The sequence below is a fragment of the Dermochelys coriacea genome, chromosome 21, assembly GCF_009764565.3.
Source record: "Dermochelys coriacea isolate rDerCor1 chromosome 21, rDerCor1.pri.v4, whole genome shotgun sequence".
Lineage (NCBI taxonomy): Eukaryota > Metazoa > Chordata > Testudines > Dermochelyidae > Dermochelys > Dermochelys coriacea.
The window spans coordinates 12,222,678-12,241,235 of NC_050088.1; the positions used below are offsets into that span (position 1 = coordinate 12,222,678).

The 18,558-nt window shown below is 47.0% G+C and overlaps 1 protein-coding gene across 1 annotated transcript; it reads right to left on the reverse strand.

The window, feature by feature from the left end:
- Positions 1 to 6,004: 6,004 nt before the first annotated feature.
- Positions 6,005 to 16,879, reverse strand: PI16 (peptidase inhibitor 16). The gene is made up of 6 exons (XM_038379645.2): positions 16,642 to 16,879; positions 11,608 to 11,826; positions 10,674 to 10,783; positions 9,606 to 9,694; positions 7,836 to 8,657; positions 6,005 to 7,428 (listed from the first exon to the last, which is right to left on the reverse strand). The coding sequence occupies exons 1-6, from the start codon at positions 16,792 to 16,794 to the stop codon at positions 7,289 to 7,291; spliced, it is 1,533 nt and encodes a 510-aa protein (XP_038235573.1). The 5' UTR covers positions 16,795 to 16,879; the 3' UTR covers positions 6,005 to 7,288.
- Positions 16,880 to 18,558: the final 1,679 nt, after the last annotated feature.

An 18,558-nucleotide genomic window follows, 5' to 3' on the forward strand; every position in this document is an offset into this window, starting at 1 on the left:
CAAGGGTGTGCCTTGACTGGGGTTTAATTTGCTGTGTCCCATCTCAAGTGAATATAGGATGTGTTTTGTCCTGTATTTCAGCACTATTAATGCAAGGGAATCCTATACGCTGAGACTGTATTATTTTGTGCCATGAATATAATGCTGTGAAGGGAACTGCCCCTTGTCCGGTATTTGTTTTTTGTAGTTTCTTTTTATTGCCTTGAAACAGAGGTGGTAGGTGAAGTAGGACCTTCACACATAAAGCAACATGTTTCAACCTATTCATGATCTTAGCAGCATAGGAATTGCCAGACTAGATCAGACCCAAGGTCCATCCAGTCTAGTATCCCATCTCCAACACTGGCCAACACCAGATGCTTGAGACAAAGGTGTAAGAACCCAGAGTAGTAAATGTGGAATAATCTGCTCCCAATGAAAGTCTCATCCTGGTCTCTAATAGTTAGAGACTGAATTAAGCCCTGAAGCACAAGGTTTAGTATTCCTTTCAAAAAAAACCATTGTAATTAATTATGATGATTCTCGCTATCCACATAATTGTCCCATCCCGTTTTGAATCTTGGTAAGTTCTTGGCTTCAGTGCCATTAGGCTGGTGTTCAGAGCTAAATGGACTCTAATAACATGGAGTAGAGTTGAGCAAATAACTGATTTTTTGGTTTGGTGGCCGAAACAAAAAAAATTGTTCTGGGGCGTATGAAATGTTATGTTCAACACAGAACTATTCTCCCCCGATTTCTGAGGTTGTTACATTTTCCGGTGTTTTTTACCCTTTAATTTTTTTTAAACCAAGCTAGCTACATTTCAAAATGAAACCTTTCCAAATGAAAAGTCGAAACATTTCTGTTAAAACCCAGTCAGAATGGAGCACTTTGACTTTTCAGAAAAATGTTTGGTGTCGTTTTTTAATCAGCTAAACCTGTTTGCTGAAGTCAACCCGAATTCATTGATAGCTTTGGATGCCCCAAACCTGAATTTTTCAGTGAATGAACTGTTTGACTGAAACATTTCACCCAGCTGTAGCTCAGCTGGATAGCTGGCTGACAGTAGTTTGGGAGATAAATGACAACACAGATAATAAGCTGGGCACCCGCTGTATTTTCAGGTGGTATCATAAAAGCTGACCAAGAAACAAAGGTTACAATGAAGGAATCAGAATGTAAATAGAAGGAACCATCAGATAAAACCCAGGCTAAGAGCTATGAAGGGAGCTCCAGCTGTTTGGTTTGAATCCCTCCTCCACACACCTAGGTTCTTGGCTGGGGAGCAGATGCTGTTCAAAGCCACAAGGATATTCACTAGCCCACAAGAACACTTGCTGTTCATTATTTGTAGTGATGTTTGACATTTGGTTTTGAATTAGTTGGAGAATTTCACTGAAATTTTGAATTCTAATAAAATATGAAAAATAGGGATGCAGATTTTGACCTCCGCTCTTCCCCCCCCTTCTGTGTTTTTCAACTTGCTCTAGTAATTTGGTCTTTATTATTTGTCTGTTTAAAAATCAGTCCTCCAATCAGAGCAGAAACAATACCGTGTGACTTCGGTGACCAAACACTCACGGCGAATAATCCCCGTGAACGGACCCATAGGCTGGGTTGGGTTTGTTTCAATCTGTCCACCAAATCCTTATGAATAAAGCTCATTGGTGGAAAACAGGAACAGGACACAAGTAGTCACTGTGTTTATTTGCAATTGCTCAGCTCTACCAGGAGGTGAATGGCTGGGGAAAGTGAAGCACAAAGTAGTTGAAACAGCAGCTAGGCCTTATCCCCATGGGGGGGGGGGGGTTTGCTCTGAGTGCAAAATCCGGGCAAAGCCCTAGGCTAGAGGCTATTTGCACTGATAGCATTCACCTGTGCTACACTGCACCAGAAGATAGCACAACTTACAGCGGTTTAACCTGTTTACTCAAGGGGTTTGCCTGAGTGGCTAGCCCCTGATGGCTGCAGTCGGGGCCGATTGGAGTCTTGTGTCTACAGGAAGGGATGAAAAAAGCATGAGCCTTAAGGGGAGCCAAAAATGGGCCTCCAGGAGTCCAACGTTTCCTGGGCTCCTAAGGGAGTTGTATGTGGCTGCCGGAGCTCACCCTGCTCTCCATGCTGTAGGCACGTGAGGACGTACCCATCTCCTGCCTCAGGCTCCCTGCGGGTGCCACCTGCTAGTCCTTTGGGCCAGCTCGCAGTGGCAGAGCACGGCCGCCTCAGCCTCTCTGAGGCACAGGGCTCCTGCCTGATGAATGTCCCGAAGGCCACTTCACCGGTGCCTTGCTGCAGGCAGACCCGCTCCGACTGGCGGTCACCATAGCAAGCGCTGTCTCTCCTGGAAGAGGAGCGAAGAGCCTGGCACGTTAGGCAGGGACTCGCCGAGCCCCAGAGCGCAGGGAGCAGGAGCGGGAGGGAGAGTGGAGCTGCTGGCCGTTAACAAAAGGGGTTGTGTTCGAAGGCTCCAGCTGCCATAGCAACATGGCTGAGGAGAAAGAGGCCGAGCTGCCCCATTCTGCAGCCTGCAGCGCAACTTGGGGAGCCGAACGCAGGCAACGAGAAACGGTTAGTCTCCAGGAGCAGGGGAGCTTGAGGCAGCGTGTCCAGCCGGCTCCCCGCTGCCCACAAAGCCTGGCTGTACTGGGGTGTCTGGCTCGGACGGTCGGTACGTTGGCGTCTCCCAGCCTGGTGTGGGACCCCGCTCCTGACTCACCCCATCTCAGCAGGCTGCAGCCTGAGTGCAATATTCTTCAGCATCCTCCCTCTGCACCCCCCTGCCATTTCCCTGCCTCAGGGATGGAGCTGTGAGCTTCCCCTGCAGTGTCCTTCATCACCCTCCCCTAACATCCCTCCCCTGGGAGTTGTGACCTGCAAACCTGTCCCTCATACTATCCCACTACCTTTGGGCCTGACCTGGGGCCTTTAAACCACACACACACTCCCCCGACGCACACACACTACCCCATGGAATTACCTGGGGCTTTACAGCCTCGCTGCTTTCTGCCTTGCTCTCAGTTTGGTCCCCTTGGAAATGATCTGTGATATGACGTCCCAGTAACGTGCATCCCTGTAACTATCTGGCCACCCTGAAGAATCACTTGTCATTCTGAGCACCTCAACCTAGTCTAGCCCCTTCTTCATCCCCTAGAAATTAATCTGTGCAAGCCAGTGTTTGGGGTGGTCGGTGGCCTAAGAGCCTCATGGAGTAGCAGCCTGCTCCCCGTTAAATGATCTTACTTATTAACCTGTTAAAGGCTGGTGCATCACCTTTGCCAAGTGGCCATCTTCAAAGTCTCACCTAGGATTCCAGATAAATTTGGAATTAAAGAAACAAACAAGCAACACTTTATCTTCAGTATTGCCAAGCATTCAAAAATGGAACTGGCCCCTTCTTCTTCCCGCAAAAACCATCAGATTACCTTTTAAATCATGATTTTAAAAGTAAACAAACATAGTGTGTGTGTGGGGGGGGTTGTTTTCTGGTTTCTGAGCCTTTGAGGTTCACTTTTCCAAGAAAAACCAACTATCACAAGTGTTAGCAACACTGAATCATGTTAGAAAAAATTAAGACCCTAGAATTATATAGAGAGGTTCGGGATACAATTGGGAGAGTTAGCAATGCTGTGGCTCTCTGGTCAGTGGATAGCCCTGTGCTCTGATGCCTTGGTCCAGGTTTGGCAAACCTAACAGGGTTACCCAATGTTACTTATTTGGTTCTTTTGCTGATTTGCAGGGGTTTTATACCATGTCTTTAGCCTTGCCCTATCCATAGATTAAAGGTTAAAGGCCTGAAAGGCTCTTCCTGGTTTACCGCTCTTAGTAGCATCTGGGCAACACCTTGGTACTTTTACCATAAGAGAATCGTAATAGCTAAATCTGCATTTTGAGGGCGGTCTCACTGCAGATAGGCCAAGGCTAGTTTTTGTATTGAACATGGCTCAGCAGCTGCTCTATGGGCACTTAGCCTGCACTGAAGCCACGTACAAACCAGGTCACTTGGGCACCGGCTTATTTTTAGCTGATACTTAAACACCTCTGATATTTCTGATTAAATAAAGCACTCAAGTCTCCCTAGGTTTGTTCAGCAATTTACTTCGAAGCGGTCCAGTTTCCGCTTGTATCTGAACCACTGCCATCTGCTGGCCACAACATAGAACAGCTGGTGCCCATGAGTGACTTGAAAACCCCCCTCAGGCTTCTTCCTGTTATGTAACTGGAGTTTTTGATATAGGCTCGTTTTCTCTTTCTTTAATATCTCGCTCAGTGCAGCAAAGCAGGGCTCAGAAGGATCAGGAAAAGCAAAAGCCACGGTCTAAATAACAACATTTACTTACCCAGATTACGCACAGCATATATGATATTATACATTTAACAGCTTTCAGCTTCACGCCGTAAAGTGCAATGAAGCTGAGCCACTATTCCTGTTTGCAAAGCTGCTCTGGTTTAAATGTACAGTCAAACTGCTGCCGAGGGATGGTGGAATTTGCATGTAATGTCTTTGTTTATTTTAAACACACACACACACACACACACACACACACACACTCTTACACTTACTTACTTTGGCTGTAGCACTCTGGAGTTGTGTAATTCCTTTGCAGCTGGACCACTCCCTGGGTCTTAAAGTGCTGCCATAAACATGTCGTGGGAACAATACAAAGTCCTCCACTGCAGGAGTCTAGAGCTCCATAGTACCGTTGGCAATAATGTAATGGAGGCCGTGATTCTGAAATTCAGGACAAAGGGCTGATCCAAAGTGCTACTGTTTTTTAGAATTAATTTTAACTTATAAACTAATGAACCATTTTACTTGTAAATTCTCAGAAAATCCATTCTGTACTCCAAGAGTGAGTCCTCTGTGATGCTGAGTAGGGTACAGAGTGTTCTTTGTACATAGCAAAGTGGCTGCATCCCTGCTTGTGGTGAAAAACTTAGGTCACCTTTAACTATGGACCGGTGAGCAGCACGGCCATAAGACACGACAGATGTACACATAGTTGTGACTATACTGAGAGGAAGGATGGGCCAAGGGTTAGGTCGCTAGGCTGCGATGTGGGAGACCTGGATTCAATTCCCTGTTCTGCCACAGACTCCCTGAGTGACCTTGGGCACGTCACTTAGGTCCTCAAAGGAATTTAAGTGCCTAACTTCCATTGATTTCAATGAGTGATATCTAGGAGTGAAGCACCTAAATATCTTTGAGGATCCGGGTCTTTGTCCCTCTGTAGCTCAGTTCCCCTCCAGGAATGGAGGATAATAGCACTGCCTTACTTCATGGGGGGGGGGGGGGCTGTGAGGAGAAATACATTAAAAGATTGTGAGGTGCTCAGAAATGGTGGGAACAGAGGCCATAGAAAGGGATAGACAGAAAGTCAGTTACATCAGTGGGTCCCAACCAGGGATATATGTACCCCTGGGGATACGTAGAGGTCTTCCAGGGGGTACATCAACTCGTCTAGCTATTTGTCTAGTTTTACAACAGGCTACATAAAAAGCACTAGCGAAGTCAGTACAAACTAAAATTTCACAGTCAATTATTTGTTTACATGGCTCTGTATACTATACTCTGAAATGTCAGTACAGTATTTATATTCCAATTTATTTATTGTATAATTATATGGTAAAAATGAGGAAGTCAGCCATTTTTCAGTAATAACATGCTGTGACACTTTTGTATTTTTATGTCTGATTTTGTAAGGAAGTAGTTTTTAAATGAGGTGAAACTTGGGGGATATGCAAGACAAATCAGACCCCTGAAAGGGGTACAGTAGTCTGGAAAGGTTGAGAGTGACTGAGTTACATGTTGTGCACACCCCCACTCTCATAATGCTCGGGAATCCTGAAGGAAATGAACAAGGGACTTTGCCTCATTCCTAGCACTACTGCAAAGGGACGGACCACAGAAGCCATTTCTCTCTCCACTAAGAAAACAGCCAAGAGAGTCTTTCACACGCAAGTTACCAACCTCCCAGCCACAGGACTCCATCTGCCACTCAGTGAAACATGGTATGCTCCAGCGTGATGGTTTCAGAACAGCGTTTATTGAGAGCAGGACCTCATGACGTATTGGAAACAGTGTCCCTTGTAGCTAATGGGCTACAGGATTCACATCAGTCCCCACCTCATCTGTTAACAAAACCAAGGGATGCTATGGTTGCTAAAAGGTTCGTATCAAGTGGCATCTTCCACTGGATCTTAACTAGACCACCTGAGGCTTGTTGTGTAGTTAACACACCTTTCTTGGAAATGTAAGATACATGGAGCAGACACGCAGAGGGGAAACAAACGTTAATGACACATACAGTTGAAAGCTGCTCTAAGGTAAGTCATGCTTCCAGTGGATAGCCCCTAGCAGAATGTGCTTTGAGTTCCATCACGCCACCTAATATTTGCTGGGCCAGGTTCCACTGTGCGTATAAGATACATACACCATAGGCCAAGATCTGTATCTAACTTTAAATACGTTGTACGCTTCAGGCACTCAAGAGAAGCTAGTCTAACATCATATCACAAGATACAGATGATGCCAACAGGAGGTTTATAATGAGCCACCCCCTCCTCTCTAGTGCAGAAGTATTTTTTCCCCATGCACAAAAAAATAAGAGCCTTGCCACATGGAGAACTGGAATGGGATGCATGCAATGGACCAAGCAAAACTGATGAGCGGGGTTCAATTCCTGGCTCTTCTGAAGGGGCATGTGCACTGTAGACATAATTGGTGGAGGAAGCGAGAGGAGTTTAGATAGGGTTGTACCATCCATGTCTCTGCACTGCCTTTCATATAGGATTTGTAGGAAAGGACCTCACAGTCCTACAAGGATAGTAGATCATTCATCGTTTCCAGTGAGGAGGAGGGCCATGACGCTCTGAGCCTCCAGACTGGTGGGGATCCAGGATCTTCAGTATGAAGCAGTCCCATCTCTGAGTCAGACTGGAGTAGGAATTATGGAGCTTCAGGTTAGAGTTAGAGCTCAGGGAGGAAGAGGCACCAAGGAATTTCCCCTCTCTTCACCCAGCTGCTCCTGCCCCTTTGACAGATGAGCTGGGCACTTAAAACTTAGCTACCCCCCTTATATTGGTATCCAGGGATAGTGGGGTCTCAGCAGTGCTAGCGTAACAGAATGGTCACTGCGGTTTGCCAGGCACCGCTGAGTATAACTGGATTGGAGTGGACTTAGCCAGCGGCAAGAAGGCCCAGTAGGGGCTCTTCACCTGATCGATATGCCCCACATGCAGCAGAGCAGCAGGACAATCAGTACTGGAGGAGAGTTTGAGGACAGGAGCACAGAGGGTCGAGGCAGACCCTTCAGAGCAGAAGGCCTGTCAGCAGGGGCACGGCCAGCAGGAACAGAGAGAACTCCAGAAAGTTGCTGGTGGCTGAACCATTGAGCTGGTCCAAGTCTTTCTTTGTGGGGCCCGTCATCAGCTCTTCGGTCTCTCTGGCACCTGTGTGCAGAAAGGAAGGAAACCTGGAGTCAAAGCGGAAGCCACAGGTAAAGGACCAGCCCAGTTCACACTGTGACATGCTGCCACATGGGCACGGATGATGCATAGCGCAGGACAGCAGCACAGAGCTCCTCAGAAGGCAAGACACAGCTCGTGACTGCTCGTGGGTTAGTGGGCAACAGGCCAAATCCATGCTCATGCTTCACAAACCCGGCAGCTCAGACAGCCCCTGATAATGTTAGGGGACACAGTGCAGGGGAAGGTGTGGGGAAAGGAGTCGGTGCTGTGTGGGGGAGGAGTTTGAGGGCCAGTCTCCTATTGTTTCCTGCCAAGTGCATTTATGTTTCTTTGTCTATGTCCTTTATGTCCAAGACGGGACAGACAGACTCACTCCACAGCTGCCTTACCTGACAGGGAGGACTGGACAGTGAGGCTGTGTCTCCCTGCGGCCTTGGAAGGTGGTAATAAGTGCAGGAGGGAGGTCACCTTAGCAGTGGCGGGTGTTGGCTTTAGGGCAGGTGGGGGCTGCTTGGTATCGTCCAAGTTTAGATCGGTTTCTGGAGTCGTAAGGCTGAAGGATGGAGGTGGCTCTGAGGAGAGGGCTTGCTCAGCTCTCTCAGAGGCTGCATCAGACTCCTTCAAGTCTCCCTCCATTTTTGGAGAGGCAGTCGGGCTGAGGGTCGACTCCAGGTCTAGCGAGAGCACATCCTCCGTGGTCACCAATGGGGCACCAGTCTCCTCAGAGTCCACTTGCATTTCTGGAGATGTTTTAAGGTCCAGGTCTGAGGTGGGCTCTAAGGAAGATGTTGGCCCAGGGGCCGTGGTGGGGTGGGGCCTTGCTGTTCGGGTGGGTGGTGGGCTTGTGGTGGTGGTGGCAGGTGGTGGCTTTTTGTTCATGGTGGTGCTGGCAGGTGCTGGCTTTGTGGTGGGATTCAGCCTTTTTGTGGCGGTGGTGGAAGTGGATGCTGGCCTTATGGTAGTGGTGGTGGTCGGGCTCGTGGTGATGGGTGCTGGCCTTATGGTAGTGGTGGTGGTCGGGCTCGTGGTGGTGGGTGCTGGCCTTATGGGAGTGGTGGTGGTCGGGCTCGTGGTGGTGGGTGCTGGCCTTATGGGAGTGGTGGTGGTCGGGCTCGTGGTGGTGGTGTCAGTGGCAAGAGCTGGCCTAGTGGGGAGCTTTGGCCTTGTTGTCCTAGAGGATGTAGAGGCCTCTTCTGAGTCTACACTGGGTTCTGATGAGAGACAAAGAGGGTTGTGGGTTACCACCAGCTCCACTTGGAGCTCTAGTCCCCCGAGCAGTGCCAATGAAAACCCAGCAAAGGAGAGCTGGAGAAAGCAGGGGCAGGTGCTTTCACTAGGCTCTCGGGGAAACACACCCCACCTCTCTGCCCCTTGGTGGGAACTGAGCTTAGCAGGTAGCCCACCGGACACAGGGACATCCTTTTTTCCGGGCAGGTCCCAAGATTTCATTTGTTTTCAGACCTGATGTAGGAAAACGCCACCCCTCTAGAATGGGTTACTTCCTGGCAGCAGGGGTCCAGGTGGTTGCTATTGGAATAGGAAGCCTTTCCCATATGTCACCAGCATGAACATGGCCCAGGTTGGAAGACAGTGCGTCGTCCCTGTCTTCTGGTGGCTGAAGAGTGGAACGAGCTGGGGGAGCTCCCAGTGGACAGAGCTACCACCATGCACAGGACAGCAGAGACGCAGGACAGCATGGGCTGCAGAAAGTGAAAATGACCTACCCCTCGGAGTGGAGTGGGGAGGGGTCCCGTCGGATCAGGACGAGGCACATTGGCAAGGCAGCGTGTGTGAGGGAAGCTTGCTCTGTTGCTGCCTAGGCTATGCCTGCTCTGTAGATAAACACAGGACTCCAGTCCCAGGTCTGCCAATCCAGCTCCTTTTTGACAGTGCTAATATACACTTACAACAAGCAGATTCACCTTCGGGGAAAGCCCTAGAATCCCAACCCTGAGACCTAGGAAAACTTTGCCGGCAGGGCTGAGGAAGTGCTGGGCTCCACACATACAACCAGATTCTACCCCCTTACTCCTGGACGCTCATTCGGAAGCTAACCCCACTGCTTTCAGGGGGATTGTCTCATGGGTGGAACCTGCCCCCCCGCCAGTTTTCTGGCTCGTCCAGTGGAGACACTGGCTCCTCTAGTTCCCTTCACGTACCACAGATTGAATTCCTACACGTATAGCCCTCGGGGCATTTGGAGCACGGAGGTCCTTCCTTGTACGGCTTGCGACCCCTCACGTTGCCACTGGAAGCAGAATATGCCGATGAAAAGAGAACAGCCCATGACAACAGAGAGGACAAATCCCCTCCCCATCTCAAAAAGGAGGTAGATTTTTAATTCAAATCAGATCTTGCCAAGATATAAATCAAGGGTCATTAAAAAAGCGGGGGGAGCTTTGACTGTGCTACTAATGGCACCTGGGCTTACGAACACTGTCTAGAGGTCAGAGCCTAAGGCTGGGAGCCTTTCCATTCACTTCAGCCGTATTTTGGATCAGGTCCTTAATAATTATTACAGCTGCTCAAAAAATGACCCCTCAGTTTCCTGAACATTCATCGTTTTATTTTGCCTTTTTCCATTAAAATTTCCATGTATATTTCCATAGAGGTTACCAGACTGGGAACCCTCTGACCAGCTCTGATAGTTAGTCCTTGTATTTATACAGCCCCGCCGACAGAGGACTTCAAAGCCCCCTATACACATCCATGAAGTACATTGATGTAAATCTTTACGAGGAACTCCATGGAGTCAGTGGCATGACAACAGACTGAGAGCAGAATCAAGCTAATTTTCTCCATATCACAGCTGGGGAAAATGAAGCACAGAGAAGTTAACAGCCAAATTCTCCTCCTAGTGACACTGGTATAAACCCAGGGTGCCTCCATTGACCTATGTGGAGCAACTTTAGATTTACAGCCCTGTAACTATGTGGCTTTTCATGACACACCGAAGGACGCATGGTCCATGGCAGCACCACAGATAGAGCCGAAGACTCCTCTGTCCCAGACCTGGGTTGGATTTACAAGACCAGCCTCCCTTTGTTGCCACAGGAAAATGACAAGAAAGGGCTTTCTTGGGATTGGCTTCCACGCATTACCTGAAAGCAAGGTAAGCAGAGCCTGGGGGAGGATTTTCCTTCTCAGCCTGGGGATGAAGGTTACTGTAAGTAGATGTGACAGGGCCTGGATGGAATCAGAGCAGCCCTTGGGAAGCGTGCACTCACGGGGGATCGTAGTTGCAGACCAGCAGGTAGAGGTCAGGGTCTTCAACACCATGCAGGGTTTTACAGAACTGCATCCCACAGCCAACCCGCTCACTGTTTGCCCAGACTACCTGAAGCAAGGGAAGAAGAGAGAAGGGTTACATCTGTCAGCACAAGGCACGAAGAGCACAGATGGGAGACCATGAAACACCCTGCCTGTGAGAAGAGGTTTAGACGATGAGTGTGTATGTCATATGCGTCAGCTCAGTCATCACCAGGATTTTCTCCCCTGACCTCCAGAGCTAAAGCATGAACCACTACAGGGCTAAAGCACCAACTCCCCAAACTAGCAGACTCATGGACTCTGTGCATGACCACCGTTTCAGAGTTACATCTAAGCGGAGTCAGGCCTTGTTAGTGCTTGGATGAGAACCCCCATCAACAATTCTTCTCTATCCAACTGGACACAACCCACATGCTCCCTAATTATGGTGCTGTTCATAATCCAGATCTGAATTTTGGAAGAGGCCCCTGTCTTTATACTAAGCCAAATGAAAAGTCCAGATCCAAATGTTCCGGAGTAGTGGAGCGTTTAAAACATGGAGCTTGACCTGGATCCTAATTCTGAGGCCAGAGACCATCTGCGACAGGGACTTGAAAGCCACACAGTGACCAAACGGTGCAGCATTAAAATACACAAATGATGTTAAAGGCTTTTTTCCCCCTAAAGGGAAACTGTTCAGCAGGCCTGTAATGATCACAGCAGCTCATGATGCCCACACAATTGAGGCATCCATGCTGAATAAGAATCAGTTCTATCCTGGCCAACTGAGATTCTTATACTGGGCCCATCACCATGGTATTGAAGCTCCTAAACAATATTTCTACGGTGGGTCAAGTCCCAAGCACAACTCCCTCCCAGGAACCCAGCCCCTCATGCCTTGTAGCCAGATACCTGGGTGTAGTGGCCACACATCTGGCTTATGGTGCACTTGGACGTGGTCAGGTTGTAATGCTCGTGCTCGCTGTACCACTGCTCCAAGGCCACCTCCACGTCCATCTCGTCGGTAATGGCAAAGAGGTTCTCACCCCGCCGGCCCCGCTCCTTGTTGTGGCCCCAGATGCATTTCAATGCATAGGCTTTGGCAAAGGCTTCCAGGTCGGGGGCCCAGCTCTGAAACAAACACAAAACTGCCACCATCACAAAGCATGAGGCCGGGGCGAGAATTGTCCATCTGGATCAAGTCCTTCATCACATGGATGAAACGCTCTGACATGCTGAGAGACATACAGCCTATCCCCTATCCAATGGGGCCTGAGGTTAGAACCTAGACTCCTGGTAAAGGCTATGGCTCTTACATTTTCCATCTAGATTAATTGGTAAGATTAAAGATTAAGGGCCCCGATCCTGCAATTGGATCTGTTACCAAAGCCTTTGAGCCTAAGCAGAGTCTCCTGGGGGCTCTGTGCAGACATAGTGACATGACATTTTCCACAAGGCTGCGGATCTGTAGAAACAGTTGCACCAGCTCTGTGGTATAGAAGCAAAACGTGGGTGCAGAGTGAGGCTAAAGACCCCCAGAGTGACGTTTCCGATTCTTAGCATGTTTGTCGGCAGGTCCATATTACATAGTAGGACAAGATCAGAAATGAGGATATTCAAAGCTCAACCCTGCACCCGCCAGCACTGGCTTGGTTTCAGCAGTTTTCTTGGTGTGTGTGTATTATTACAATGGAAGACCAATGAATTCCAAAGTGTGTTTACCAACAGACGCCGCCACAAGGGATCACATAGGCATCAAAAGCTTTGGTTGTGCCATAAGATTGCCAGTAATAGGCACAAACTGAATATCCAGCCAGACAACCTTGAGGATCTAGCCAGAGATTGATCTGGGTGGCGCTTAATCTGCAAGGAGGCCATGTTCCTGGGATTTGCCATGATGATGATGAAGTCCCCCTTAGGAATGCAACTGCTGGATTGGGGTTTTAGGATGGGGTTTTAAAGGGAACCCAAGGGCATTAGCTGCTCAAATTCCAGTGAAATTCATTGGACCTCAGTATCTAACCTCCTTATGTTCCTTAGAACATACCAGCGTAAGGCAAATGTGAATATAAAACACTAGTTGTCAATGGACAGTAATAAAATAGCAGCCGTTCTACAGCAGCTTCCATCCCTGGATCTCAAAGCACCCCTACCCAATTAGGAATTATCCCTGTTTTACCAAAGGGGAAACTGAGGCAATGAGCAAGGTGGTGACATTCAACGTCACAGGGAAAAAAGCTGGGAATGGAACCCAGAAGACCTGGGTCCCTTGTTGGAACCACTGACCACAATGAACAGGACAAACTGTGGGAATGCATGGAGAGAGGGACATACCCAGTTCAACAGCTGTGTAAGGCCAGAGCACAGGAGCCAGTGCACACATCTGGTAACCTCATCATTTAAACTTGATTGGAGACTCAGTCTGACAGCTGCATCCCAAGTGATCCCTCCAGTGCCCAGACTGACAACTGCTTTGTGTCCAGCTGAGCTCCCCTGGGCTCCATATCCTACCTAGCGGTGGTTGTTAGGTAAGAGAGGGAGATGTTTTTGCACAAGAGAAGCATTAAAGGGAACACTAAGACACAGCTGCTTGGACTTTCTTTATATTATTTAAAGGAGGCAGCAGCTGCTCTGAAATCCAACCAGCAGAGATAGCAGGGCAGGTGGGAGGAGAACCCAGATGTACAAGCCCACTGAAAGATCACGAAACTCAAAGGATGGAGCAGTGGGTAAGGAAGGTGGGTTTAGCAGCTGATGGGGGCAGGAGTGGGGTGTGATCCAACGGGGAAACCCTCACTATTTTGCAGGGAAGGTGATTACCTTAGTTGGTGTGAGGACGATTGGACGATTCCTGGTTCACTGATTCTTATGTGTCAGAGCCCAAGGGTAGGCGGCAAGGATCAGAGAAGATGCAGCCTCTGTTCTCCCAAGTGGCTCTCTGCTTACTTTTAAGAGGGGCGGCGGCAGGGGATGGGGGGGTGTCTGATGTGGCTTTAGAAAGAGTTGGCTGCAGGTCTTGGTGTGGGGGCTCATTATCCCCTCCCTGTAGCAGAGAGCTGGGTTCCATAAGCGGAGAATTAACCTCTGTGTTATTTGCTTCATTAAAAAACATAAGGCTTCGGTCTGCGTATGCCCATTGTATAACCATTTCCATGGTAACCAGTTCTGCTGTCCCAAACACAAGCACTGGGTGACTGCAGATGGGCAGTTAGCCACGGGAGTAGGTGAACTCAGAAGCTGAGATCTGCTTCTTCCGAAAGAAAAACGTCCTTGGAAATCCAGAAGAGCAATGCAGACACCCGGAGTTTAATCAGAGACTCACGGGATTGTTTCTAAACTGAACGGCTTACAAAAGTTTACCATGGGAAAGCTGCTGCTCCTGGCCATCAGGTCTTTTAAGTTCTCTAATAGTAAATGTAGCACAGATGTGTGCATTCCACATCTATTCGTGGTAAACTCAGGACAAAGTTAAGACTCTGAGTAAACCACAATCAAGATCAATATGTTTTTCAGGATAGGATCTGAGTTAGAATCGGTGTCAAGGCGGAATGTGCTACAAAGCAGTCAAATCTGGCTTCAAGCGTTTATTTAAAACAAATAGGATTGAATGTTCTTATTGTCATATGCCTAAGTCATCATTCCATTTTTACAATAAGCAGCAGCATACTTCATTAAGCAATTTTCAAAATTGCTTAAATGAGTTAAGAGCTTGTCCACATGGTGGGTCTGATTTCTAAAGCGCACTAATGTGTTGAGTATTAATTGGTCTGTATATAGGCCCCACTGGTGCGCACTAAAGGTTCCCTTGTGCACTTTAATGTTTCAGACAGCACTGTATGGCTGGCTGTCGTATCCGACAATGACATCACACATTCTCATGAGGCTGTACAGTCCAATCCTTGAGGAGCAAGACTGTAAACAGATGTCACATAAGAATGTGCAGGGTCCCACTGAGGACTTGGCAGGACACTTGACCCTTTTTTTGATCCATTTTTTATGTATGTTTTCCCCATAGTGTTTACTACCTTTATGGATAGTTGCTCTCCATTCAGGTCTGGCCTTGGCTTTGTCTTTGAAATTATCAATAGTTATGTCAATGAAGGTCAGATTCTACTTCATAATGTCTTTGAAGCATTTTCATTCACCACCCCTCTTGTGCTTTCCAAGTTTCAACTCATCCCAGAAAACATTACCCAAACAGCACTACATTAAAGTGCACCAGCAGGGTCAATTAATGTGCAACATGCTAGTGTGTTTTAGAAATCACACCCCAGTAGAGCACATTACCTCACTGTAAAAAAGAAAAAGAGGACTTGTGGCATCTTAGAGACTAACAAATTTATTTGAGCATAAGCTTTCGTGAGCTACAGCTCACTTCATCGGATGCATTCGGTGGAAAATACAGTGGGGAGATTTATATACACACACAGAGAACATGAAACAATGGGTTTTATCATACACACTGTAAGGAAAGTGATCACTTAAGATGAGCTATTACCAGCAGGAAGGATGGGGGGAAAGGAGGAAAACTTTTTGTGGTGATAATCAAGGTGGATCATTTCCAGCATTTAACAAGAACATCTGAGGAACAGTGGGGGGGGGGTGGAAAAATGACATGGGGAAATAGTTTTACTTTATGTAATGACCCATCCACTCCCAGTCTCTATTCTATCCCCCCCCCCCTCCTTCCTGGCTATTTTGTTTCAATTCTGACCTTTTAAAAATCTTCTTTTAACTTGAAATTTACGAAAATTTCAAAATGAACATTTGTTTTAAATTGAAAAAATGAAAACTTTTCCCCAAAAATATTTTGGCATCACAAGAGTCATCAGAATTGACCCTGTTTCGTGAACAGTTTTGGTTTTGACAAATTGACATTTTTCAGTGCTCATCAAAAAATCCCCAACCGACTATAGTTATGATAAAGAACCCGCTGCAAATTTGCCTTTAGCCAAAGAGACAATGCAGTCCAAATATCAACACCTTGCACTTTATGTAGTACTTTCCCTCTTCAAAACACTTTACAAATAATAAGTAATTCATCAGACATGGAGAGACATCTTACTCAAATCAAGGGGTCTAATACCAGAAGCAGCATCCTCTTATGGTTAGAGCAGGGACTGAAAGAATGAGGCTCTATTTGTAGCTTAGACACACTATATGACCTTGGGCATATTGCTTCATCATGCGATAGATTTTCCCATCTTTAAATGGGGATAATACTTTTTTGCCAGACCTACCCCACAGAGGTGTTGTGAGAAGGAACATACACGAGCACCTTGGATGAAAGATGGCTAATTTTAAGATGCCCATACAGCCAAAATCAATGATTGACGTTCAATTTTATATTCCATCCTATAGACAAAAGAGTCTATCAGTAATCACAAGTATTTATCAATGAAGTGCAACACTAAGAAGAATTCTCCAAGCTCAGTTGGGATTTCATCACTCTGGCTGGTGAATTTAAGTTTTGGTTATTTGTTCATTGCAAGTTTGTTTACTACAGCCATGACATTTACGGCACATGGTGTGTATCCCAGTCATTGCTACACGAGGAAAAAAAAACAATTTTTACACTGGATCTCCAGCTAGAGTCAATCATATTTATTAACTTAAACTTTCAAAATACATTTCATAACAAGGGATGCTCTTATTTTAAGAAGTGTAGGAGACCTTCAGCTATTCAATAAGATGCAGGATTCCCTTTCTATCATACAGGAGACCTCCAGATATCCACACCTTTCTATCATATAGAACAGTGTTTCTCAACCTTTTTGATACCAGGCTTGCTGCCAGGCTTTGATACCGGCTTGCTGCCTTAATGAACTATATGAGGGAAATCTCAGGGACTGGCACCAGTTCACGGACCGGTCACTGAAAAACACTGATCTTGAAGACCCCAGATATGACTGCAATCAGACCCTGGGTTTCCCATGGGACACTTACCATTTTCAGCATGTCTGCAGCAGGAGGCGAGACCTGGGAGCGGTATTGGTTGTGCATCTCCACAATCAACTTCTTGTCATCATCTGTAAGGGACGAGCTCAGCTCCACAGCTGTGAGCAATAGGAGAAGGGGATGAAGCCGAGCGCTCAACATTGTGGCAGTCAGTCTCTGGCTTTAGCAGCCCACGCCTCTGGCAGACAGATTTAAAGCACTTCCCAAAACAAGGAACACCCAAAGCCTGAGATTAGGGAAGGCAATTTATCTCTTTATTATAATACATTTCAGAGCCACAGGGAACACACCCATGTAATGTCATTGATGAAAAAGGAATGTTGCTTAAAGGGCCAGTGAGTGAGCAATGCCCACTCCCTGAGAGTTATCATGTGTGTGAAATCCTGGTATTAATTTTTTCCACAATCGTAGGAGCTCCATTTTGGGGCCCTGATACTGCTGTAATTTCAGTTTTAAACATTAATATAACCCTTTGTGATGTCCTGTAATTACTTATGTTTATACTCCTCCCCGAGGATCCCCAAATGTTTTCCAAATGGAAACACAAACTTTAGACAGGGATCACTTCACCTACCAGTGAAATGCAGCCACCTCTGGGGCAGAACACGGCAGCTATTTAACAGCAAGCAGCAACACTAGACATGCAGGAATTGTAATTCTAGATCAGATTGGGGTCCTGGCCATCTTGTCCATTATCATGTCTTAGAGTGGCCAGCACCTAAGGAAGGTGCAGTGGGCAGTTATGGAATAACCTTCCCCACAGAAAGTTTCTTCCTGGCCCTCATCAGTTAAACTGATACCCTTAAGCAGGAGAGCTTATAGCCCTTCCCAAACTTTTTGGGTTGATAGGAAGTGAGAAAAACCTTATGAAACTGCATAAGGAGGGATGGTAAGGGAGAGTAGTAAGAGATCTCTGTCTTTCATCACTATATAAATTTGACAGGTTTCCTTGTCCCACATCATAGCATTGTGCCAATCAGAACTCTGTATTATACTTCATGGCCCCGCCTTTTGCCCCATCCCCTTTTTGGCCCAGTAGTTTTGGAAGTCCCTCCTACTCTCTCTCGCCTTTCCAGGGCCCCTAGGTATCATTTTTGGAGATGTGCATTTTTGGTGCTGTCGGCCATTTTGAAAAGAATAGGGTGTTTTTTGAAAAATATATTTAATTTTTCCTTACTGGAAGCAGTATAAATAAAGAAGTTATGTCCTTTCCTCATTTTAAGAGAGAAACTTGCTTTTTACGCAGTGAGTGCTATTCTAAATACAGCTGACAAAACAATTGCACAATTTTAATAAGAGGAATTAAAGAATTGTTAATATATATCCATTTCACACACACACACACACACACACATTCCCTCCCACCCCGCTTTTTTTTTTTTTTTTTTTTACCCTGAACACAGAAATGCCAATCTTGTTCTGGGACATTTAGGGATGTTTATGAAAAAAGTAGGAAGGAATTAGGGAAGTTACTTGGACCTCTGTCTCCTCCATCCGCTCCTGTCCCTGTCTATGGCCAAGGGGGGAGGCCTGGATCCACCACCCAAGCCCCAGGCTGCATGTTGTGCTCCGACTGCCCCATGTGGACTCTCCTGGTGTGCCCTAGGTGCTGGAATTTGTGGTTTGGGCAGGGTATCCAGCAGCACCCCAAACCATTCAAAATCGCCATGGTTCGTCTACTAATAACAATGATTTTTTTGGCAGGGTCAGCTGCAGCTGTTGGCAAATTTTAAACTGATCAAGGGCGGCTTCTCATCTCCAGGATCCCACCCACAGTTCTTTTTGGAACCAATGTTGGTAGCACTGAGGTGCTGCAAAACAAGCACCAAGCTCCCACCCTGTGCTGACAAGGCTTGTCTCTTACAGGGCCCATTAGGTAAGTGTGAGAGGAATGTGGCTTTCTTG